This window comes from Chiloscyllium punctatum, chromosome 6 (assembly GCF_047496795.1).
Source record: "Chiloscyllium punctatum isolate Juve2018m chromosome 6, sChiPun1.3, whole genome shotgun sequence".
Classification (NCBI taxonomy): domain Eukaryota; kingdom Metazoa; phylum Chordata; class Chondrichthyes; order Orectolobiformes; family Hemiscylliidae; genus Chiloscyllium; species Chiloscyllium punctatum.
Window position 1 is genome coordinate 67,090,380 of NC_092744.1, and position 25,031 is coordinate 67,115,410.

Sequence of the window (25,031 nt, forward strand, 5' to 3'; positions counted from 1 at the left end):
TTGTTAATTACAGTACATAGTTCAGTAAATAGTCTCGCTTTAGCAGATCCATTATGACTTGTTTTTCTATTTATTTTTTCCAAATATAACTCTTGCCTAATTTGTATTTTCAATGTCAGTAATAAAGTGGCAATTGGTTAATTATAATAAAGGAGCACACAAACAGAAATATCAATGTTTGTTTGTTAAGAACAAACTCAAAAGCTTCATATTGCCATGTGGCCTTGACTAAGAATGATTTAACCCTTGCTGGAAAGCTTCTTTAAACATGGCTGTCATGGGAAAATCCAGCTAGATGTTCAGAATGATGAAAAATGCTGATCATTCATATCAGATTTTGACTTGATAAAAATGGTTTATACAAGATATTCTGAATAACATCTTTTTCTTGTACTTTATCTATTTCTTTGGATGACGCTTCCACTGCTGGTGTCTGGTGTCTTCAGAAATTAAACATCAATTGGCTTTATGCTCCTGTGAGTATTGCAGAGAAAGATACACTACAGTATTTAGAATAGTCCTTTTCTTAAGAATGTAGGAATCTGGAAGGTGGCAGAGTAGGGGAAGGGTACTTGGTAAGGCAACTTGACTATTAAGTGAACTGGCAAGGGAGAACTTGAGAGTAGAAACGTTGGAAGAGAACAGGAGCAAGGCTGTTGTCTAGTGAATAGAGTGGGATCATGTGATTTTTAAAACTTCCACAATATGCTGAACAAAAATTGGTAAATATAGCAATGACATCTGCACGTAACACAACAGGTATCTCATACAGTTTTGAACCGCAGATCTCCAGGAATATTTCTGTTGGCCTCTTATCCATGACTTTAATTGGTTTGTTAATGAGCTTAACTCCTTTCTTTTGACTGTGGGTAACTGTTCTCCCCCTGTTTCCTAAATTGGATGATACTGCTGTACTGGACATCAGTGTGACATGTAGAAAATAAGGAGAAAGTGAGGACTGCAGATGCGGGAGATCAGAGCTGAAAATGTGTTGCTGGAAAAGTGCAACAGGTCAGGGCAGCATTCAAAGAGCAGGAGAATCGACGTTTCGGGCATGAGCCCAAAACGTTGATTCTCCTGCTCCTTGGATGCTGCCTGACCTGCTGCACTTTTCCAGCAACTCATTTTCAGCTGTAGAAAATAAGAACAGGAATAGACCATTTAGCCCTTCGAGCCTTGTTCTCTATCTAGCAACTTGAAGATTTGATTTTTGGTAACTAATAGAAAAACTAACCCATCTGTGCACCATTGCATTGTGAACAAACAGCTGAGATTTAGACATTACTGGGAGCCTGGGCAGTCAAAGGTCTTTTGTGTTGGCAGTCTTAATTATGGTTCCAGTAAAGCTGCTGAGGTCACCTCTCAAAGCCAACACCCTAATTGACATAACTCTAAGCTTAGAATAGCTTCACAGTGTTGGAGTCTGCTTAACATGCACTTCAATGTCAACCTGAGCTGGTTCGGACTCAAATTTCCTTTTTAACTTCCTTTTGTGGAAACAAAGATATTTTTGTTTTCCCTCTGCTTTAAATTGACTTGTACAAGTTGGCACCTGCGGTTACACACAATCCAACATGACCTCAAGAACAGTTGTATAAACAACTGGCAACCAAAATCTTCATGCCAACTGGGAAAGAACTGTAACCATGTGTGTGCTGCTCTCTCTTCTTTATCTCTCTGTCTATAATTGTCTCTCAGTCTGTTTTTTTTGTCTTTCTGTCTCAGTCTCTCTTATTGAGTAGTGTGTTCTTGCTGTCATGCTCTCTCTCTTACACAATCTCTTGAACTCTAAATGCATCAAAACCACTATGTATCAACTGTGATTAAAAAATTTGCATTTTTATAATACTTTCATGACTGAGCTCTAAAGGATATCATTGCTAAAAGATTACTCTGTATTCAGAGTTATATTATCAGATCATCTACTCTGGTAATGTTAACAAAGGCACCAGGAGAAATCCTAGTGCTCTTCTTCAAATAATACCACTGAATTGAGTTTTTACACACCTTTATAGAATATTGATTGTTCAACATCTCATCCTTGAGGTGACATGGCCCAAAATAAGAGCCCAAGAAATTGGAAGGGGCTGTTTGTCCTATGAGCCTCCTACACTATTCAATCGGCTCATGGCCGATCTAATTATGGCCTAAAGTTCATTTTCCTATCTGCCTTCCCCCATATTTTTTGCTTGGTTATTTTCTGTACATCAATAATGTATATAACTCAACTTTTCACTCTTTATTGTTTTCTTAGGTAATAAAGTCCAACGACTTAATGCCTCCCTGAGAAGAGATTTCTCTTCACTCCTGCTCCTCATTCTGACACTCTGTGCCACTTGACTCTGGATTCCTCACAAATGCAAATATCCTCTCCAGCTTGATAGGTTGGATGATGAATTTAACAGCTGAGACTTTTTCCATGGGGCAAGCATGTCAAATGGTGACTAACATGGCACCTCTAATGGCAAGATAACACAACTGATGACCTGCCAATCAGCTGAATAAGAGCTGACAGTGTAAGGGTGAGTTTCTCACCCAAGTTGCTAGCCAATTAGAGGCCTATAGTTTCTAAACCGAAGTCTGCCAATCAAGGCCTGCTCGGGAGATCCGTTGGTAAGAAGGTGAGTGATCTTTGTCACCTTTCATGGAGAGGCATGGATTGGAGGCAAGGAGTGGGTGTTGGCTGTCAGAAATCACCCTTTGTCTGCCACCCATATATCCAATTGTATCCCCATCTTAACTTGGTTGATAGGTCACCCTGATTTCCCAGTAGGAAATTTCCTCACCAACCAGGAAGACAAATACTTGGAGAGGAAGCAATTTGTAATTCTTAATGACCTATTAATTAATCATCTCAGGGTCTTAATTACTGGTGACTCCATAAACTCTCTTTCCCAGCATTTAATTGCAGATTTAGTGAGGGGGTGTACATTTCTCCCAACAGCCAACCCACTCAATTATTTCCCCTTCTCACCACCTCCAGGGAGCGATAAATTGCTTCCCATATCTTTACATAAGGATCGGTCCAAATAGCTTAACTCTGCCTCAAAAGACAACTCCAACATCTGAGAAATCCACTTAGTACTTACCTGCATACAAAAAGACCGTGTACAAGAGTGGGTGTGTTTCTGTTGAAATCGCCATGATGAGGATTACATGGTGGGATCCACATTACAGAATACTCCACTGGTTACAATTTGCCAACCTGAAATGACCCATTTGATCCCATTCTTTCCTTCCTGTTAGTTGGGCAGCCCTCTATACATGTTAATGTATTACCCACCACAGGAAGCGCTCTCCTCTTGTGCACCTTCTCAAATATCTTTTGGACCTCCAAATGCGCCACATGCAGAGGTTCCCCATATCCACCCTGTTTTTTATATTCTCAAGGAACTCAAATACATTTTTCTGATCTGCTATTCTAATAAAACAATGCCTCAAGTGGCAACCTGGATTATGAACTGGAGTCACTTGGATTGTGGCTTGACCCCATGATCTTCAATCAGAGATGCACCAAGCCTCACGTAGGATCTCATGCAGTCTGCAGCGATTTTGTGGTTTTATGTAAATTTTATTTTTTAAAAACACTTATTAGAAAATACTGTTTTTTAAAAAAATCCACATACACATTATGTGTCAATGTATCTACATCATTATTTATCTATAGCTACAATAAAGCAGGCTTCAATACACATCTTGAACATATTATTTGTCAATGTTCCAGATTATCAGTTCTAGTGCTGTTTAATTTTCAAATAAACTTGACAAATGGTTGTCATTCAGCCCACTTCCGTGTCTTGGGTGTCTTTAGCTATTGTATATCCTCATGTATCCAACCTCAAGTCTCTGTTTATTCAGCTAGTTATTACTTACACTCCACTGGAGGTTACATGAGTGGCTTATTCAAAGCATTTGTTTTCCATTTTCTAGCTAAGATTGTATTGCCTGGAAAACTTGTGCAACCCACATGTTTCCACTGAGCTAAATGTTAAACTGCTTGAGAAAGACGATTCCTCTGTACACAAGGTAGAACAATTGCAAATCCATTTGTTACAGACTAGTTTACAATTTTGCTACAGTTTCTTATCTAGAATATATAAAAATCACAAACTCATCTTGAATATGATGAGGAGAAAGAATAGAAGTCAAAGAATTTGTGATGCTTTGAAGGATCTGAAGGATTGATTGATGCATTTATAGGCCAGGAATTATGAAGGGCTGTAGGATGTTTGTGGGCGTCACAGTTGGCATTGGAAATCCTAAAGAGCCAGGGGAGCTGCATGAAGAGGAATGACATTAGACCACAAGAGATAGGAGCAGAATCAGGCCATTCTACCCATCAGGTCTGTTACTCTATTCAATCCTGGCTGCTATATTTCTCAACCCCATTCTCTTGTCTTCTTCTTGTAACTTTTGATTGCCTTACTTATCAAGAGCCTATCTATCACTGTCTTAAGTATACTCAATGACTTGGCCTCCACAGCCTTCTGCAGCAATGAGCTCCACTGAGTCACCACTCTCTGGCGAAAGAAATTCCTCCTCATCTCAGTTCTAAATATGGGGCCCAAAACTGCTCACAATATTCCAAATGTGGTCTGACCAGAGCTTCATACAGCCTCAGCAGGACATTTCTGCTCTTGTATTCTAGCCCTTTTGAAGTGAATGCTAACATTGCATTTGCATTTCTGTCAATTGAACCTGTGTGTTAACCTTAAAAGAATCCTGAGCTAGGAATCCTAAGTTCCTTTGCATTTCATTTTTCTGAAGCCTTTCCCATTTAGAAAATAATCTACGCCTCGATTCTCCCCATTAAAGTGCATAACCTCATTCTTTCCCACATTGTATTCCATCTGCCATCTCTTTACCCACTTGCCTAGCCTGTCTAAGTCCTTTTGCATCATCCCTGCTTTCTCAACACTACCTGTCCTTCCATCTATCTTTGTGACATCTGCAAACTTAGCAACAATGCCTCTGTTCTTAATTCAGAATGTTAATATATAATGTGATAGTTGTGGTCTCCATACTGATCCCTGCAGAACTCTACAAGTCACCGGCTGCCATCTTGAGAAAGTCCATTTATCCCCATTCTCTGCCTTCTTCCAGGCAGCCAATCCTCTATCCATGCCAGTACCTTACCCCTAACACAATGGCTCTTATTTTATTCAGCAGCCTCCTGTGAAATCCCTTCTGGAAATTCAAGTGGATGATGTCCAATGACTCTCTTTTGTCTAACTTACTCAAGGAATTATAACAGATTTCCCAGACATGAACTTCCCTCAACGATGCCATGCTGACTCAGCCCTATTTTAGCAGGTACTTCCATGTACTTCGCAATCTCATCATTAATATTGGCTTCTAAAGTCTTACCAATGACTGAGGTCAAGCTAACCAGCCTATCAGCATAAGTGGAGTGTGAGTATTGTAAACTGGGGAGAGCTGGAGGGCTGGACCTTTTTTAAATTCTAACTGGGTAAATATCCTTACTCGCATCCTCTGAATCGTTTTTTGAGAACTCTGGAACAAAAATCCTGCCTTTGCATACACTTTCTCCAGAGGTATGCAGGCCAAGCTGTGAATTTTCCTGACTCCTGCTACCCACCTGGAGGATGGTTTTAGAAGTCACATAACCTTTGGTTCCTGTTCACAATACATTTTGGAACTTTGCCTATCAATACCATTCTTTAGCATTAGAAATTTGGATATAGAAACAGTGCACACTTAAATTCAGTTTTAAACAAGACTCAACTTTCAAGTTAATCTTTCTCTTTAGATGTAACTTTTAATCTTTGTTGAAGTTTGTGTAAAGGTTCTCTCATTGGCAGTACTAGTAAAAATGTATTTTCATGTTAACGGATTGTACGCAGCATATGTAACAGCTGAAGCTGCCTACAATCTTGATAATGATTCATTTTGAAACAGATGTATATTAACCCCTGGGACACAGGCCTTTTGGCCCATACTTAATGTTAAAGAATGCAGTGAGCAATCGTGTTGTCACTATTAGTTGTAAGTTGTGCCAAAGGAAATGAGCCACCATTTTCTCTATAAAGAATTAACATGGGAGTATGCTTAATCATTGCATTAACTGGTATCAAATTAATCAGCCATAGACAACATGGAAACTTTGAGTTGTAGTGACTGCTTGTTTAAATAATTTGTAGCGTTCATCCAAAGAGAAAAGCTTTAAAAACAATGTCTCTAAACCAAAACGACAGATTTTGGCATGTAAAAAATCGCTTTTTTATTGTAAGCACTTTTGGTTCCAGAGTGAATCTGCTGCAGACTGTCCTGTTCCTCTGTGCTGGCACATTTTGGAAACTACCGATGGCAAATCAGAATATTCACATGTTTTACTCCTTTTTTGCTTATTATCCAGGAGATTTCCTGTATTGACTGCAACACATTACACTTACAATGAATAAAATGCATACTGAAAACTCCACGAAGACAGGAATCCCGTCACCAAGTCACCCTTTATTTATATATGCATAGTGCATGACACTGCCCCAGCTAGCACAGAGCCAGTGCCAAGAGTGAGCAGAACCTCTGACACTCCTGTTGATATCTGTCAGCCAGGGCTCACTGACTGGACCAGATTAATGGCCTCAATTAGGGAATTCATATTCTGAGGTCCATCTGGCTGACTTTGTTCCAATCACTACATCCTTTCTTTCTTAAGTCCTGGGATGTAGGCCCATTCTTTATCCTGTAGTTTCTCCTAGGGCATTTTAGCACTCGGTCTGGTTCCTCCGACTCTGCCTTGGATACTGGCAGGATGTACCGGACCGTAGCCCTTCTTTTGCACCTAGAGTGTCTTGGCTAAGGCTCACCTTCCTCTTCAGGCAGTAATGGCATCGAGGCTGTGACATCTGCTCTGTCCATCTCTTCCTCAGAGGTTTATTTTAAACTGGGTGGGATGGGGAGAACTCAAGGGTACTCAAAGTTTGGTCGGATGTTCTGAGGGTCCGGGTACATTTTGCTCCTAGCCTGTTTGAGGTTGCAGCTTTCAAATGGTCCACGTGCTTATTCAGGACCGCCTCTCCTACACAAACTTCATGTCGATCATCCCTCTAACCCATGCAGGCCCTTTTCCGTGGTTTCGGCACCAAACTTTGTCCCCAGGGGTAAATTACCACTCTTGCTTAGAGGAGTCTTGTGCCAGGCACTGGCATTCTTGATGCCGTTTCACCCTCCCGCCAGGTTCGGGAAGGTCAGGTTTAACCTGGTGTGGAGTCTTCTCCCCATCAGCAACCCTGCTGGAGCTATCTTTGTAGTTACATGAGAGGTGGTCGAACAGGAACCGGAACAGTTGGGTTTTGAGCAAAGCCGTAGGCTGTTTCTTTATATCTGCTTCAAAGTTTGGACTGCTCTTTCTGGCAGACCATTGGATGATGGCTGGTATGGAGCTACCATTTCATGCCGGTTGCCATTGACTTTAGGAAACACTCGAATTCCGTGCTGGTAAATGATGGCCTGGTGTCTGTGAGCAGCACTTACAGGAGTCTGTGTATTGCAAAGGATGCTCTCAGCTTTTCAATTGCCCTCCCCGTGTTTGATAAATGAACCCCATGCATGTCCAACCACTTTGAATGGATGTCCACAATTACTAAAAACATAGAGCTGGTCACAAGACCAATGTATGTCCAAGATTTACCCAGCCATTCCCATTAATGTGGGAGAACTGCTGACAGTAATTTTTGTCCTTGTTGACTCTCTGGGCACCGCTGCCTCACCAAATATGTTGGCACCCAATCCATTCCTGGCTGTCACTGAACTAACTCCACGAAGGCCAGTATCATGTAACCAAGTCTCCCTTTATTTACATGTGCATAGTGCATGACACTGACCCAGCTAACTCTGAGCCGGCTCCTAGACTGAGCAGAACCCCTGACACCCCTGTTTGACTGTCAGCCAGGGCTCCCTGATTGGACCAAGTCAACAGCCACAATGAAGGAGCTCCTATTCTATGATGTTTGCCTGGCTGACCTCGTTCCAATCACTCCACATACTTTAGAATTAGCTGGCAAATATCTAAGGTTAAGATTTAACCACTCACTTGGGGTTTGCAGCTTACCCGACTCGGGCAGCTCGGGAGGAATTTTGATGGTTCGTCCTGCTGATAGTAAGGAATCTGGCAGAGGCCCAAGGGGGTGGGTTTCTACAGTATTAGAATTTTGCTTCCAAACTTGCTGTAGAAACATCTATTTAATGAGACCTCCATGAATGCCAGATGGAACTGGTCAACAATTGACAAATGAACAACTGAAGTGGTGTCAGTGTAACAAGAGAAGGCTGACCCACCAGTTCAAAGGCATCTTCTGTGATGCTTTGGTATAAGCAACAGCAGGGGAATTTTATTCTCAACAAACAGTCTACATCAGTAATGCACTGAGATATGGCTGGGAGTCACTGAAGAGGTGAGCAACCTGTGTGAGTGCCTTCTTAAGCTTATCAAGTTAGTAAAGATAAGCTACATGAATAAGTGAGATACTTGAATGCTACATTCAAGTGCCAAGTCTTCCCAGCCTTTCCTATACAGCATTCCTCAGACCGACATATCTTTTAGATCTCTCTTTGGAGCAATCTTCTCATCCTATCTGAAAAACCAGTACTTACACTTGCCTTTATCATATTGCAATCTATCACTCATTCCTCTCCATTTCCCTGCATAAATCATGTCATTCCATCCTCTGAACCTATTCCATTTCTCACACTTGTAGCTTTCTTTAATCTCTTCATATAGAAGAAGAATGGGCAGCAGAACAGCAGACCTCCAGGGAGAGAAGGTGAACTTCTCTTGAAATGAAACCAGCCTGATTGTTGTGAAGGATAGCACACTGAAGATAGACAGAGTCTCAGAACACATGGTTATGTGGTGACAGAATTGAGTATCATGTGGCATTCAACACCCACTCCTGTTGAATGAGGTCAGCAGCTTCTGAAAAATGATGATCTGTATGGTGTGCTTCCTGAACCCTTTCATTTTGCCAGCTCTAATTCATAACTTACATCTCTCCCAGATCCTTCAACCTCATATAGGAACTGATACCAGAGGAGAAGCAAGGTGGTCTCTCATTGAGAAAACCCATCACATGATTCTCACAACCCACTCACTAGCTCAGATACATCTACCTTGGTGGGACCTACAAGGCAGGTCATTACAATATCACATGGTGAGCAACACATCCATGGAACATAAGAAAAAGAAAGAATAGTAAGCAATTTGAATGTGTTGTGCTATTAAATATAACCAGAGTTGACCTGGTCATGGTCTTCATTCCACTTTCCTCCTTTACTACCAGCCACCACCACAAACCAGGGGATGTTAACATCCTTTCAGATCCTTCTCAGAATCTTCAATGTTTCAATAATATTACCGTCAATCTACAAAGCTCCAATGAGTAAAGGTCTAAGCTGTTCAACCTTTCACCATAAGCCTCCTTTGCCTAGCTCCAATTCTGGTAAAACCAGCTTAAGTGGAAAAAATATATAAACAGTATAGTATGTGTGGCCCTAGTAATGTTTAAACTGTAGCAGCAAGACTTCTGTACTTCATTATCATTGTAATAATGAAAATATTTCATTTGCCTTCCTGATTATTTGTATTTGTATGCTAAACTTCTATGATTCATTGATGAGGACACCCAGGTCTCATTATATTGCAGCATTCTGCAGTCTCTCTTCATTTAAGTAATATTCTGTTTACCTACTCTTCCTGCCAATGTGAGTAACTTCACATTTTCCCACATGATTTTCCATCTGCCAAATTTTAACCAATCCGTTTACCTGTATAACTCTTTGCAGATTCTTTGGATGCCATTTTTGAGGAATTGGAAGGATGTGCAATCTGATCAGTAGTTTGCAAAGGTTATGCCCCATTTCCAACAAATTCCATTTTATCCTGTAGGAGAAAAGGGTGGACATGATTCTCAAAGAAGAGAAACTTAAGCTCAGCACTTGAATACAAATTCAACCAGACCCCATTATGGCTGTTGTAAAAGGCTTAATCTGCAATTTACTAAACACAACTCCATAAACTAGATGCAACTGCTATTGAAGAGAGGATATCATCTCAATAACTGTCACGATTTTACATTTTAAAATCCTCCATTCAAACTTGATGAACATCTAGCAGTTGTAGATTTTCTTAAAAAATAAATCAGCAAGATGATTTAGATTGACTTGCTGTTGTAGAATCTGTTCATGCAATTTCAGTGAAGCTCTTTCTTGACATTTCCGTAAGGGCTATTGATTGACTGTGCTTGACTGAGTTATCTTAGAGGAGTTCGGAGTTCAAAATTTGACTGCTTAAACAAAAATTTAAATGTATGACCAGAGGTCTGCTTTTATAAGTAATTAGCCACTTGTAATTTAAAAGTTTTGGCACTTTCATGAATGCAAGATTTTCTTTTCACAATCAAGTCTATCAATTGGTTTCATTCTTCCAAATTTCCTAGATTCTGGAAAGGTACTAGTAGATTGAAAGACAACAGATGCAATGCTGGTCTGTAAGAAAAGCAGGAGACAGAACAGGAAGCTAGCAAATTATCAGTTAGTATAACATCAGTCATTGTGAAATGCTACAATCCCGTCTTGAGGAAGTCATGGCAGAATATTTAGAAAATCATAATACAGTCAGGCAGAATCAACATTGATTTAACAGAGGAAAATCATAATTAATATATTTATTAAAGCTCTTTGAAGATACAATAAGGAAGATGGGTTAGTAGGAACCTGTGGTTTTATTAGTTCTTTTAAAAAAAAATTGTTTATATCATCTCCATCTGACCCCTAAGATCTACCCATATGAGTACTGAGTGAATGGGGCTTTAGAGTTGACATAGGAGTTTTGAAGTATCCTGGAGGTATGACCAGTGGACATGAATTGGCTTTGTCTTTGCACGCTGTGTATAAAGGACAGTGGGAGGGTGGTCATTAAGGATGAGAGCCAGCCTGACTCCAGAATTTGGAATACGTTTTTACACTAACATATATCAGGTGGGTCATGAAATTTCCTGAGTTGAGCTGCACTCCACAACTGCCAAAATTTGGACCTTTGTGTGCTATTGACAACTTGACCTCCCTTTTTTTCATATCAGCAAATTTAGAGACATTACACTCTGCCCCTTCATCTAAGTCATTAACATCAATTGCAAATAGTTGAAGCCCCAGCAGTGAACCTTATGGCATCTTTCTAGTTAGTTTACCAAATGGAAATCACTAAATTTTGACTTGAATCTCTACCTCTCATAGATTTAATTAACACTAGATCCAAGTTATTACAGGAGCTCTTACCTTATGTAGCAACTTTCTTAATGTGCACCTTTATTGAATAACCTTTTGGAAATCCAAGTACGCTTCAACTCCTGGTTTCACTAATCCATCCATCCTCCTTGTTGAGCTTTAATAAGTTTATGAATCATGACTTTCCTTTCTTAAAATAATGTTGACTGTCTGAGTGTACTATGATTTTCTAAATATCCTGCCATGGCTTCCGCAATAGGGGATTATATCATTTCCCAATGACTGATATTAGACTAATTAGTGTATGGTTTCCTTTTCTGTTTCTTTTTTTTTATGGAGGGGCCTTACATTTGTGTTTTTTTTTTATCTACTGGTGTCTGTCCAGAATCTAGGAAATTTTGGACATTTGCAACCAAAGCATCTGTAATGTCTATATCACAACACAACAGTGGTGGCGTGTGTTAAAGTCAGGGACAGTGCTGTAGAGTACCTATCAAAGGGTGCAGGTCCTGCTCACTTGGTGCAGAATCCCAAGGGCATTGACAAAGAGTTATATTCTAGAACAGGCTGAAAATGTCTGAGGCTTTTAACAGCATTTTGCACAATTTGAGACATTTGTCTCAACTGATGTCTCAGGTCTTTGTGATGATATCCACCACTCTGCAAACAGTAGCTCCCAGCTTGGAGCATCAAATGTAGTAAAAATAGAGTACAAGTTGACCCTTAGCCTGTCAACTTAAATAGGATGGAGGAAAACCATGCTTTGCACTTCAGTGCCTCATCGAAGTGTAACAAAATGCTCTCCAACTGTTGCCTTGCAGGAAGGTATGAACCATGAGAAACCTGTATGCTGTTATCTGTTCTGATGGCTGAATCTGCCCCGACACAGTAGAAGATGAGACAACTTTTAAAAAGGACCTGGAAGTGCTTTCTTGCTCCTTATGACCCACGGGAAAACCGTTATTTATCTATGACATGCGCTTATAGTACTTTAATTTTCTGAATGTAATTTTCTCGCAAAATCAGTTTAAGAATGTAAGAAATGCTACTAATAGATTGGCTTTGGAGAAAGTGAGAATTGCAGATGGTGGAGAGCCAGGTTCAATAAGTGTGGCGCTGGAAAAGTACAGCAGGTCAGGCAACATCCGAGTCGCCTTTCATCAGGAATGTGGAGGGGGAAGGGGACTGAGAGATGAATGAAGGGGGTGGGGTGGGGGTGTGGGGCTGGGGTAAGGTAAGTGGAAAGGTGATAGGTTAATGCAGATGGGAAGTAATTACGGTAGGTCAGTGGGGAGAGTGGAGCAGATAGGTGGGAAGGAACATGGGCAGGTAGGTCAGGTCAAGATGGGCTGGCAGGAAAGCTGTCATTGATTAAATTTGCAGTGGTGTCTAGGCCCCAGTGAATTGTCCAGAAGCTGCTATGTGTATTAAAAACTTGAGACTGCTCCATTCTGGTACAGAGATATCTTGACTGTTAAAAAGACGCTTTCTCAAATGTCTGAGAAAACTGGCATGGCAGGAAAATAGTTAATGACTTTTCTTGTTCAACGATAAGTTCATTACAGTTCTTGGAGAATCCAACATGACATGAAAGTACACTTCATCATCATTCTTTGAGTGATGAGTGTGATTCCAGGATATGGAAGGGATATTCTTATGACTTGATTAAAAAATGTACAATTATTTCTGTTGTATTGAGACAGACATAGCAATTGTGTGGCAAGAAAAAGTTTTAACTTTGTTCAAGAAATACACAGAAAAATAATTCTGGTAAATATGCAACCTTGTCACCATGTACAATGACCTGACCTTGGCAAAACTGAGGAACAATAATGTTTTGTGTGTATAAGAAAACAGCTGTACATTCTTATTTAAAACGGCACACTTGGAGAATAGCTTTTGGAATGGTGTTTATAATATTCCTATGACTTGTTAGGATTTAATTTAACATGATTCACTCCAGGATTGACTTGTTTTTAAATGGGACCATCTACAAGTAATTAGTAATGACTTCAAAATAACTTGATGTACTTCATGCAGAATTTACATTTAGTAACTGAAGGATGTGGTATTTTCACTTTGGCTAAATTGAGCAGTTTTCACATTTGTACCAGTCATATATTCTTCAAGTGGATCCCAAAAATGTTATAGTGCAACCAACAGAAACCTTTTTAAGAAAAAGGTTTTCCTGCTCAGTTTGTGGAACAAAGTGGATTTAACAGAAAATAAAACTTCGGAGTGAAGAGATCCTGCCTGAAATAATTGAGAGCTTTATTGTGCTCTAATATGATAGATTGCATTAGGTATCAATTGCCATTAATTGATGTAATTTGGACCAAGTCCTGAGCACAGATGATCATGCCCGAGTAGCCAAGCAGCCAAGCATTCGACAGTGGTCACAGTTCATTCATTTTATGGAGATGTTTGTGAGCATTCAAATTTGATCATAGTTTCTTAAGTTTCTGTGTGCAGACATACAGGGGATCATAAGCAACTCCCTACGGGTGATAACGTAAATAAGCGTACATAAATGTTGCCCTATATTTGCAAATGTTTACCCAGCAGCAACTCTCTATTCTATTTCAACTGGCATGGTACGCATCCTTCTGATCATTCTCTGGCACCCCTGTGCCCCTCTCGACCATGGTATTGAAAAACAAGAGATGTTCCACCAGCAGAACAGGTTTGGGGAAGGCGATCAAAACCAATCATCAACAATGTAAATACGGTGATACTGAAGAAATAAGAATGCACTGGAATTAAATTTAGTAGTACATGATGAGGAGATGAAAACTTGACAGTTTGACCTGCTTCCTTTGACTATACCTTTCAACACCATGACCTCTACCACCAGGAAGGACAAGGGCAGCAGATGTATGGGAACAATATCACCTGCAAGTTCTCTTCCAAACTACACATTATCCACACTTGGAAGTACATCATTGTACTTTTGCTGTTGGATCAAAAACCTTGAACTTGTTTCCCAGAAGCCTCCATCTACTTACCCGTTGTTCTAGTGTTGCTGAACACTGAGATACTGGAGCTGAGGGAATAATGTAACCCAGGATGACAGCGACAACTCACATCACACCTGCAGCTCCACATCTGCATTAACAAGGTGCTCGACAGGCTGCTGACAAAAGTTCTCAGAGCACAGAGCATGGTCCTGTCCAACATCCAGGCTTTGCTACTGTGTGAGTCAATTGGACATCCCAGCAATTTTTAGACATAAAGGGGCAAAGTTGATAAAAACTGTGTAAAATATAATCAACACACAGGAAGAGAGTGCTTTGCTGCAGCCCTTCCTTTATAACAGTGACAGCTTTCTATGGTTAGTTTGTTACTTTTTTGGAGTCATATTGATAACAAAATATATACAGTGGTTTTCTGGTTTGTCTTTTATTGCAGATTTTGCCTTAGTGGAGTTGGGGATGAGGAAAAAGAGGCTGACAAACATCCAGTCTTGACATGCTTTATGAATAGTCAGGCATACGGTCAGTTTGGAAAAAAAATCTTTTTTGCAGTCACATGCTGCTGATTATTTTACCTCTTCTTATTGCTTCCTCATTCTGTGGTGTTTCTGCTCACCACCTCTTTGAGTTCTATCAAGACTTTGGTGGATGCCTTTAGATTTCACAGGAAAGTGGTTGTAATTGGCAATCCGGAGCCAGTTAGAAGGAACTGAGATATTAACAGACCATCCTTTACATTGACCTCTCAAATAATGATTAGATCTTTTGCGGGATTTATAACTTTGGACGGGTGACCAAGTATAAAAATCTTTTTTCCAAATTAGTTAATCTGTCTGGGAATATCATAAATGTCAGATGGAAACATTTTCAAATAAAAATGAAATCATACCCCCAAATCCAGTTCATAAAATAACTAGTTTGATTGATGTTGTGGCTTTTCATTTCAATTTCTGTTTTCTGTTCCTCACTCCATATGAGTAGAGGATCATGACTCTAACCACCATGTGACCAATCAACTGACTGGGCCCATGTCCATGGATTGATACTGCAGGCTGCCCTTGACTGACTGTGGGACCCTTGACTGAGGGCTGCTCCCATCATACTTTGAGACATGGCCATTTAATTGATGCACATTGTGTTTTATTGTATGTTCCACTGGCACATTATGCAGTTGTGAGATTGACATTGCAAGGTGCTGACAACTATGACAACTATTCCTGATGAAGGGCTCCTGCCCGAAACATTGATTTTCCTGCTCCTCGGATGCTGCCTGACCTGCTGTGCATTTCCAGCACCACTTTAATCTTAACTATGACAACTGCCTGCCTTAGGAGAGGCACAAAAGGGCAAAACAGAGCGATTGTGAGCTTTTACGTTCTGGCTGAGGGGTCAAAGAACAAAACAGAAGGCATGATAAGGTAAGGCAAAGATGCTGTAAGCAGCAAAGTAGAGTATGAAAAGAGTAAGGGAAGACCCATAAGATACCCCCTGTCCAATCCTTAAATTGTGTGTTTGTCGTTGTGCACAAAGTATCATGGCAGCAGCATTGCAATGAAAAGTGCTGGTACTCTAAGGTGCAGCATGGAAGTGCAGAACTGTATTATATGTGAATAGGAGGAATGCTATGTAGGTGCAGTGAGGCTGGTGAATGTCCCATTGCCAATGTCTATGAATGGAGACTGCAAGCGGATAGCTACCATGACGTATACCATGAGTTTGAGGATTGGTATCCAGAGATGGAGCCTGGAAGAGCAAACAGTGAGCTGGTGTCACCCAAGTTAACATCTCTCTGACTTCCATGTTGGTAATTGCTGTCTTCTAGTTTGTATCTTGCGTGTGGGACTATAGGAAACATGCTTATCGATGAGGTAAGGTTAATGCATGCAAATGAGAATATCTCTTACTACTCAACAGCAAGAATCTTATCTCGCCATGCAACACTTTGTTGGAAAATGAGACCTTTAAGTCTCAATGTCAAGAATTCCCTTACTCCTGATCTTCTACAATTTTCTTACCAATGCCCACGTCCATCATTATCTGGGAAGATTTCACATGTTAAAGCTGACTGCTCTCCCAGATCAAAAAGAAAAGCAATGCACTATTTAAAGAAGAACTTTGGTGTTTCTCAATATTTATCCCTGAATCAACATAATAGTATAGTGCTGTTTTTGGGGTCTTGCTGTACATAAATTGGCTGTTGTATTTTCTACATTTCACATGACAATACTTCATTTATCTCCTGACTGTCCCTCCAATACCCAACAAAAAGCCATAATCCTAAGTATTTGATTGATCAAGAATCATTCTTGGGGATACTATAGCATGCAGCACCATGGAGTGGTGGAAAGTTGATATGTATTTTCAGGTGGGAATGGGGTTCCCCACACTCACTGATCTCCTGATTTTATTTTTCTTGTTTTATGGTAGTTCCCAAATGGAGATCATGCATTACTCTCAACAAACAAGGCTGTGGCATGTATTTTTATATGCCCATTGTTCATGCTGCTTGGGGATTTTGGGGGAGAGAAAAGTTACCTAACAGCCTTCTCAAAGACTTTCTTTTGCTAAGGGCATAGCATGGAATTTCAATGTGGTCAACAGGCTGGAAACTAAACCCAGTATTTTACCAAGAGGACAATGAATGAAGGCAGACCACAATTGTGCCTGTTTTTATTCAACATCATGAACTGTAGCAACTGTGCCAAGAGAGAACCAATTTAGATAAAATCACAGAAATTACTATATATACCTAAATAAGGGTCAATTTTGTTGATATCCAACTTTTGGCCAAAACATCCAAATACTTTATACATTCGAGCAACTTGCCTTTGAAGTCAAACTCAGTCTATTACAAATCTGCCTATTCAAGGATAACTGTTTTGCGCAGAAGAAGATACTTATTTGGCTTCTTTTATGCTACTTTTGGGAATGGGGTTAGTGGGAACAGTCTCCAATCTGACAACATTTGTTATGAAATGATCAGAGAATTTCAACATCTTTTAAAAAAAGTTGTGCATAAGTAGAGTTCATACTCGTTTTTGCTAAAATTTCGTTTCGTAAGTTTTAACTAAATGGGTATGGTAACTCGCAAACCCAAATTTTTTGCACAGACAGACTGACTCTCAAACTTAGAAAAATGTGTAAAATAGGGGAGGGAGACCTCAATTTCAAAATCCCACTTCTGTAAGTTTAAAAAAATTAATTGCTTGCTATTTCACACTGTTGACATTAAGCTAGAGGATTATCATTACATGATCAGTGCTGAATTGATTTCTCAATTTTTCATTATCACAGTGAATGCCTGCCAGTTCACAGTTTGACAGCTTGAGGTGATTATAAAAAATTAAACTGGGACTATGAATTTCAGCGTTTGTTCTTTCTAAGTGATTTATGGATGTTCCATGCAACTTTTTAAAAAATCACTAAGTGATATTTTTTAAAACACTGAATTCATCAGTAGTCACTTTAGAACTTTATTTGATCTTGGCATGGATCCTAAAGTCTACCATTCTGGGTACTGGGTGACTTGGCATAATAGGTGTAAGACAGAAGGGTGGTGTGGTTGGATGAAATGGTTTGGCATTAGGTAAGTAAAAGGCCTTAAAGATGGGTCAAGGGCATAGGACTTTGAACAGCCAATGGGGATAACTAGAGGAGCATAGATTGGTAAGAAGGGTAAGGGGGTTGAGCATGACGTGACATATGCAGGAGTGTGGGGGGAGGGATGCACTGGAAATTGGTGGCAGGTGAGGAGGTAAGGGCTGGAGAGCTGGCTTTTTGTTTTATTCCTTTGTCCATATATTCAGTGAAGTGCTGGAGCCCCAAAGCCAATTGGCTTCCACCTGCAGCAGCGTCTGGGATCACCCGCCACAACTCCATGAAACTCAGCTCACCTGGAACAGCAACCTGAATTTCTGGTCCACTTTCCTCCAGGTCGGGTCTCCAAATCTGGGAATTGTTTCAACTCCACTATTGGTTGACAAGCAAGAATTCAGCCCCAGAATTTCATGCTTTCACATTTTTGTGATCATTTTATTGTCTTTTTTTGAACTAAGATCACAAATTGTTTCATGAAGATAATTGTCTTGAATTCCAACTAAAATCCAAAAAAACTCATGATTCATTATGGAGAGTTTGAGCTATTGTGAGGGGCTGAATAGGCTGAGGCTTTTTCCCCTGGAGCATCGGAGGCTGAGGGGTGACCTTATAGAGGTTATAAAATCATGAGGGGCATGGATAGGGTGAATAGCAAAGGTCTTTTCCTAGGGTGGGGCAAGACTAGAGGGCATAGCTTTAAGGTGAGATGGAGAAGATTTAAAATGGACCCGAGAGGTAACTGTTTTGCGCAGAAGGTGATGCGCATATGGAACGAGCTGTCAGAGGAAGTGGTGGTGGTGGGTACAATTACAACGTTTTAAAAAGCATCTGAATGGGTATAAGAATAGGAAGGGCTTAGAGGGTTATGAACCAAATACTGGCAAATGGGACTAGGTTTGATTGGGATATCTGGTTGGTGTCAATGTGTTGGACCGAAAGGTCTGTTTCCATGTTGGGTATAACTGTATGACTTTATATCCCAGATGCACATCGAAATTTTTACACTGAGATTTGCTGTTGGAGCTTTCCTCGGGGTTAGAGTTGATGACAGTTCACCAATTTGCTCAGTGTACCTGTACTTCTTTTTAGTTTCTTCTGATCTTCCACAAGGCGGCAGCAGGCGAGTTGGAGGAAGACAGTGGGTTGATGGCTCTCGCCAGGCTTTCAGAAATTGATGTCTCAACCGAGGGGGTTCAAGGTGCCAAGCATTTCTTTGAGGCAAAGGTAAAAACTAACTATCGGATCAAGACTGAAATATTTACAAGGCAAAAAAGTATATGAATATTTTGATTTTAACACAGCGGACTCTTGGGAAAAGTGAGGTTCTAAAACTTGTGACCTGTTGGAACAATTTCATCTGAAGGTCAACTTTAACAATAGTGAAAATGTTTCCAAGATAGGAATAAAGGATCATGGATTGCCATAAATGTAGTCAGAAGCCAAATGGTGCTCAGTGGATAACAGTCTTGCTTTTGAGACATAAGATTGTGGACTCAAGAGCCACTCGAGAACGTAGCAAAAAAACATTTGCCTGACACTTCAATCCATGTTTGAGGGAATGCTGCACTCTGAGTGCCACATTTTGGCTAAAATGTTAAACCAAGGCTCTGAATGCTCTCTTGAATGGATGTGAACATTTCCATGATATTTTCCTGTCCTGACAACAAATTATCCCTCGATCAATATCAAAAAAAAACAAACTTTCTGTTGTTTGTGAGAACTTTCGGTGTCCAAAATTGGCTGCTGCATTTCCTATTTTACAATCAGCATTACACTTAAAAGTACACAATTGGCTGTAACGCACTTCAGAGGAACCTGAGGTCATGAAGGCTGCTACATGAAGCCTGTATTTGGAGCTACAGAATGAATTTTATTGTGAGATATTAGAGTCAAGTGACCCATCCCAAGGAATAACTTTCTACTTGGAATATTCCAAATGTACAGTCTTGTGTACAGATCTTGTTCATTTAAACAGTTATGAACAAGACAATTGTTATATTTTTTATGCGGGTCGAACTTTTAACTTCAGCAAGGTCGCTCTGTCTTTATTAAGAGTTTCTTGCACACGCGAAGGTGTGTTTTGATTCTGGGATTTCTATTTGTCCATGGGATGTAGACAATGCAGGAAAGATGAACATTTATTGATCACCTCAAATTGCCATCAAACATTTTTATGGCCAACATCCAACAACAAATCAATGAATAACGTTACTTTAACAGCTTTCTTGTTGGCAGGAATGCTAATCCTTTTAGCTTCAACCCCATTATGGTTAATTTAAATATGGCTAGCCAAAATCACATCAGTTGAAAACTTTAAAATGCTATCATGGATGAATATTTCAAACTTGAACTCCAAAGTTCTGAAGAAGAGTCATACTAGACTCAAAATGTTAACTCTCTTTCTCTCTCCACAGATGCTGCCAGACCTGCTGAGTTTTTCCAGCATTCTCTATTTGTTTCAGATTTCCAGTAGCCTCAGTATTTTGCTTTTATTCCAATCTTGAAGGTGGTTAAAGAGAAAGAGGCTGCTGTTTGGGCAATTGAGCCACATGACTTACAATTATTGGAGCAAGTTTCCCTTTCATCCAGATCACAAATGACAATCTCTGGTGATATCGTGAATAATAAAGTGGGCACTGATTGACCACTGACTGCAGTAAGGCTGGCAGTTATGCCAGTTGATGCCTTTCCTGTAGTTGGAGGGTAATGCAGTTCTTCAGGGAGAGGAAGGAACCTGCAATTGTTTCAAGTAATTCACAAAATCCAATTGCCTAAATTAATTTGCACTTGTTTCTAGGCTCAGGCTCTGACAACTGGCAGCAGGTTTGAAGCTGAAATCAAAGCTGAGAATGAGCGGCGCAAGCGTATAGAAGAGGACAGGAAGCAACGAAGAGCAGCCTTTAAAGAACTGAAGGCCGCATTTATGTAGAATTTCCTGTGTTTTACCCAGCACAACCACTTGTACAGATTTGTAAAACACAGAACTGAATACTAACAGTTGGATAACTAAAACTTGCACTAAGTAATGTTTCTCGATTGCCATTTTATTTAAATTTAGCCTAAAGTTCTAGACTTGTAACTTTTTAGTTGTCTAACTGATTTGACTCCCTACATAAAGCCTCTAAATTGCAAATGCATTATTGGCACAACAAAAGTAATCATTTCTGGTTTAGAGTAGTTTGCTTACCAATTCAGAGGATGATCATAATCACTTCTGTCCCTATTCATACTGTTCAAAATTAATGGCTCAGGACTGTGCTTTTGTAGAATTTAATGCCTCTTAGAAATGCTGCATTAAATTGTACACCATTTGAAGTATTTTTGAATTTATCTTCTGTAGTCTTATTTTTATATATATAAGGTATACGTATATATAATCTGTAGTTCATTTGGGCACAATTTTAGACCATAGATGCAGAACATGACTTTTTTCAATGGTATTCATGAAAACTGCTTTTTATTTTAAACAAGTATTTAATCCAAAGACCAATAATGATTTTAACAAATTAATCTGCAAAACTATAAAAGAATAGATGCTTAAAACTGTGTGGATAATAAGTTCAAAATGTTAATATTGTATCAATATTGAATTAAGTCTCTGTAACTAAACATTTTAGCTAAGTTTTGATAATAGTTGTAAATGAGTAATGTGTTGGTCACAAATTGTACATTTTCTACATATATGTTGAATTTTAATTGTACAAATAAGGGAAACTTTGTGAAATAGCAGAGTATGTGTATGAACTTTCCATGGCACAAAGCAACAAGATTTAGAGTCTTGTTCATGTTTGCCCACAGTAATTCTCCAGCCGATGGAGTGGTCAGAGAGTATCCAAGTCTGATAGGTTTGTAAAACAGGAAGGACTTTGCCAGGCATTCGGACAACCTACATTTTGTGATTTTTAGAAGATTGTTAAAATAACTTGAAAGCTGGTTATTTTTCTGACTGCTCTCTTAGAGAGTGATGGGTGCTGCTTGGCTTGGCAAACCTACGGAAATGAAGGAAATGTGAATATTGAACACTGTGGCAGGGCTCAGGTCAAAAATGCCCTAATTTCATTCCATTACTTTAAAGTATCACTTGTTTTTAACCATATGAACATCTGATAAATTACTGGTTGGTCTGTATTTTGACTGTCCAGTTAATTATTTGCTGGAACAAAAAGATTCAACATTTTCTGTAGTCCTTTTTTAAACATGATTGTCACCTTATGTGAATGCTTTGTTGAGTTTCTTGGACAGGAACCATTTTGGAGCAGAAAACATTTATGTTGCAATCACTTCCCACCCTTTTGGCCATCTAACCAAGAACATTCTAATGACTATTTTGGCTAATGTGTGACCTAATCAATGTGATGTTAGCCTAGGATCCCATGAGAAGTTTTCATTTCTTATTTGAAGATGGACTTGTTAATGTCTCATGAAACTTCACTAAAATAAATATAATCCAAAAGAAAAACATGTTGAATGGCATTCCTAAATTATTTGTTAGCATATGTAAATTATGAATGAGTTTGGTTACGAATGAAATCATTTCATATCTGGCCTTGTTGCCATTATGTTTTCAATAGATGCTATATTGTCCGAAAGAACCTCAAAATGTTGCAATCTACAGGCCCTGTGTTACCTGAATCTTAGAGTCCACAAATGGTGAACAAAAGGAACTGTAAACCTCAAGTTTGGTTAACATATTGAAATGGTTTTTTTCTCCAACCAGGTGTCAATTACTTATTTTGTGTTAGGGACGGAAAGTTAGTTAGTGGAAAGAAATGAGAGGGTAAACACTGACGTTGTTTTACCAGGATATATAAGGCACCAATTTTAAACAGTACACCTGAGGCTTCTATTAGGTAGCAAGCACAATGATTACAGGGACCCTGATTTAGCACTGATATGAAATGACTAAATGGTTGTATAAGATTGGGGATACAGGGGTATATTTGTGAGGAAGGCAAAGGTGACTGTAGTGATTTTATGATAGTGATGTTAAAATATTTGAATTCTATAGGTGAAGTAAAACATGCAACATGCAAGTATTTAACTGCAATTTACCTAATGTTTGTAAGCAAACTTTTAAAAATGGATTGACTTGATGGTTTGCATTTTAAAGGATGATTTCTTCCGAGCTTTGTTAAAATTCTTCCTCCGTGACTCAAATGTCTGCAATATTTGTCCACTTGAATGAATCCTGAATTATTGCTCTTTTGCAATAATAACTGTTATGGTAATGTGCATCTGCTAGTCATGTGATAAAATCATGCCCCTAGCAAGCTGTGTTTTTTTTTAGAATGTCACCATTAAGGGTTGCTATAACATTTTCACAAAGCATGGGAAGATGGGGATAAATTATTAACTGTCCAGGTCACCTGGTGGTCAGCTGAGATTAAATGGAATAAAATCAGAAAAGATAAAGCCAGTTTTATCTGGATGTGATGCAGAAAAATGTTGTATATTTAAAAGCAGGAGTCTAGAAGCAGAAATTTTAAACATTAAAGCATTGCTATTAAATATGCTGGAAATGTTAATGCTTTAATTTGGGAATTATTTTGGGCAGGAGCCATTCTTTACGAAGTCTGAGTTTCACAATTTTTTAAATGTTATAATATACCTGCTGTGTTAATGCTATTTAAAATCATATTTTTGAAATAATAAAAGATACTAATGATCTTCCATTGTGAATGTGAACTTATTTTCTGCACATTCACACATTCATGTCTGCTGAATTCATGAGGAGAAAGTGAGGACTGCAGATGCTGGAGATCAGAGCTTAAACATGTGTTGTTGGAAAAGCACAGCAGGTCAGGCAGCATCCAAGGAGCAGGAGAATCGACGTTTTGGGCATAAGCCCTTCTTCAGGAATGGGACTGGAGTGATTCAGGAATGATTCCTGAAGAAGGGCTTATGCCCGAAACGTCGATTCTCCTGCTCCTTTGATGCTGCCTAACCTGCTGCGCTTTTCCAGTAACACATTTTTCAGCTGCTGAATTCATGAGGCTAAACTACAAATCCAATTCACATCTGACAATTGTATTTGATTCTGTAGTACAGATTGCTCCAGTTCTAGGATATGAAAATACAGTTATTAAGTCCAGAAATGTAATTACAGTAAATAGTTTAGTCAAGTTTACTTCTCAACATAGTAAGCACAATGTCAACCTTGCAGGTATCTATTCAGTCATATCCTGTTGGACCTTTGACCCTGACGAGGTCAAATTCATCAGCCTTTGAAAATGGGACACTGAACACAATGCACAATTAATTGTACCAGTTGCTTCTCATGCAGGCATCATGCCAACTTACTGCTACCTGATAATTAACATATTCTCAGCATCCAGCCAACACCAACTCAGTGTCTGTAAACCTCACAGGATCCAAATCCTGATATGTTAGCAAGAGTTAAAACTAGCCTGTACAACATAAAAGCAGCCTGTACTTCATAGTGAGAAGTTGCAATGTGGCTAGAGTCTTGAAGATGCAGTCGTTCTGCTATAATGCACGATTCTTCAATGCGAATAGAAGGATTTAGACCATTATTTGTAGAATACAAACTTTCCTTACCTGTATTAACTATAATGTGATTCCAGTCGCATTGGTTTAAATGGTGTTGTTATTAGACATTTTTGAGAAGATTTGTAGCTCAGGTTGAGGTTCTGGGTGTAAGTTTGCTCGCTGTGAGCAAACTTACACCCAGTGGTGCTTTTATTACACAATATGCTTAACACAGGATCACATGGGAATGGAACTACCAGAACAGACTGTAATCCAAAATTATCAGCATCTGATTGGCCAATAGCTCATAGCCATTCAAGTGGACAATGATATTTCCACCCCCAGAGCCCTTAATCTTGGGGAAGGTCCAGTTATGGCCTTCCCTAACAAAGGTGAAACTGGGCTGTTGTTAACCTTCCAACAGTTTTGATAATCATTGTCTTCATCAAATACCTCTAACGTGGTTTCTTGGGTCAAACATCACTGCCATTATGATCTGGTCTGAGTGTTTCCCTATATTTTAACCCTTTAACACATAACACTAAGCCTGGGTTCTTCTTCAGTCAGCTGTTTTGAAGCCTAATAACAACATTAAGTATTTAAATGTTATACAATCTCAGACTTGCACACAGTTTGGGTACTCTGCTGACTGATGTTACAGCTATATTGACAGTAAAACACTGGACAGATGGCAAAGATAAGATGAGGACCTTTATACTGGAACATCGC

The 25,031-nt window shown here is 39.3% G+C and overlaps 1 protein-coding gene across 1 annotated transcript in view; it reads left to right on the top strand.

The window, feature by feature from the left end:
- efhd1 (EF-hand domain family, member D1) overlaps positions 1-23,461 on the top strand; it is a 118,932-nt gene extending 95,471 nt beyond the window's left edge. Inside the window, exons 3-4 of the mRNA XM_072572841.1 lie at positions 18,903-19,037; positions 20,611-23,461. Of these exons, the coding sequence (XP_072428942.1) occupies positions 18,903-19,037; positions 20,611-20,742 (267 nt within the window). The 3' untranslated portion in view covers positions 20,743-23,461. The remainder of the gene's footprint in view (positions 1-18,902; positions 19,038-20,610) is intronic.
- Positions 23,462-25,031: the final 1,570 nt, after the last annotated feature.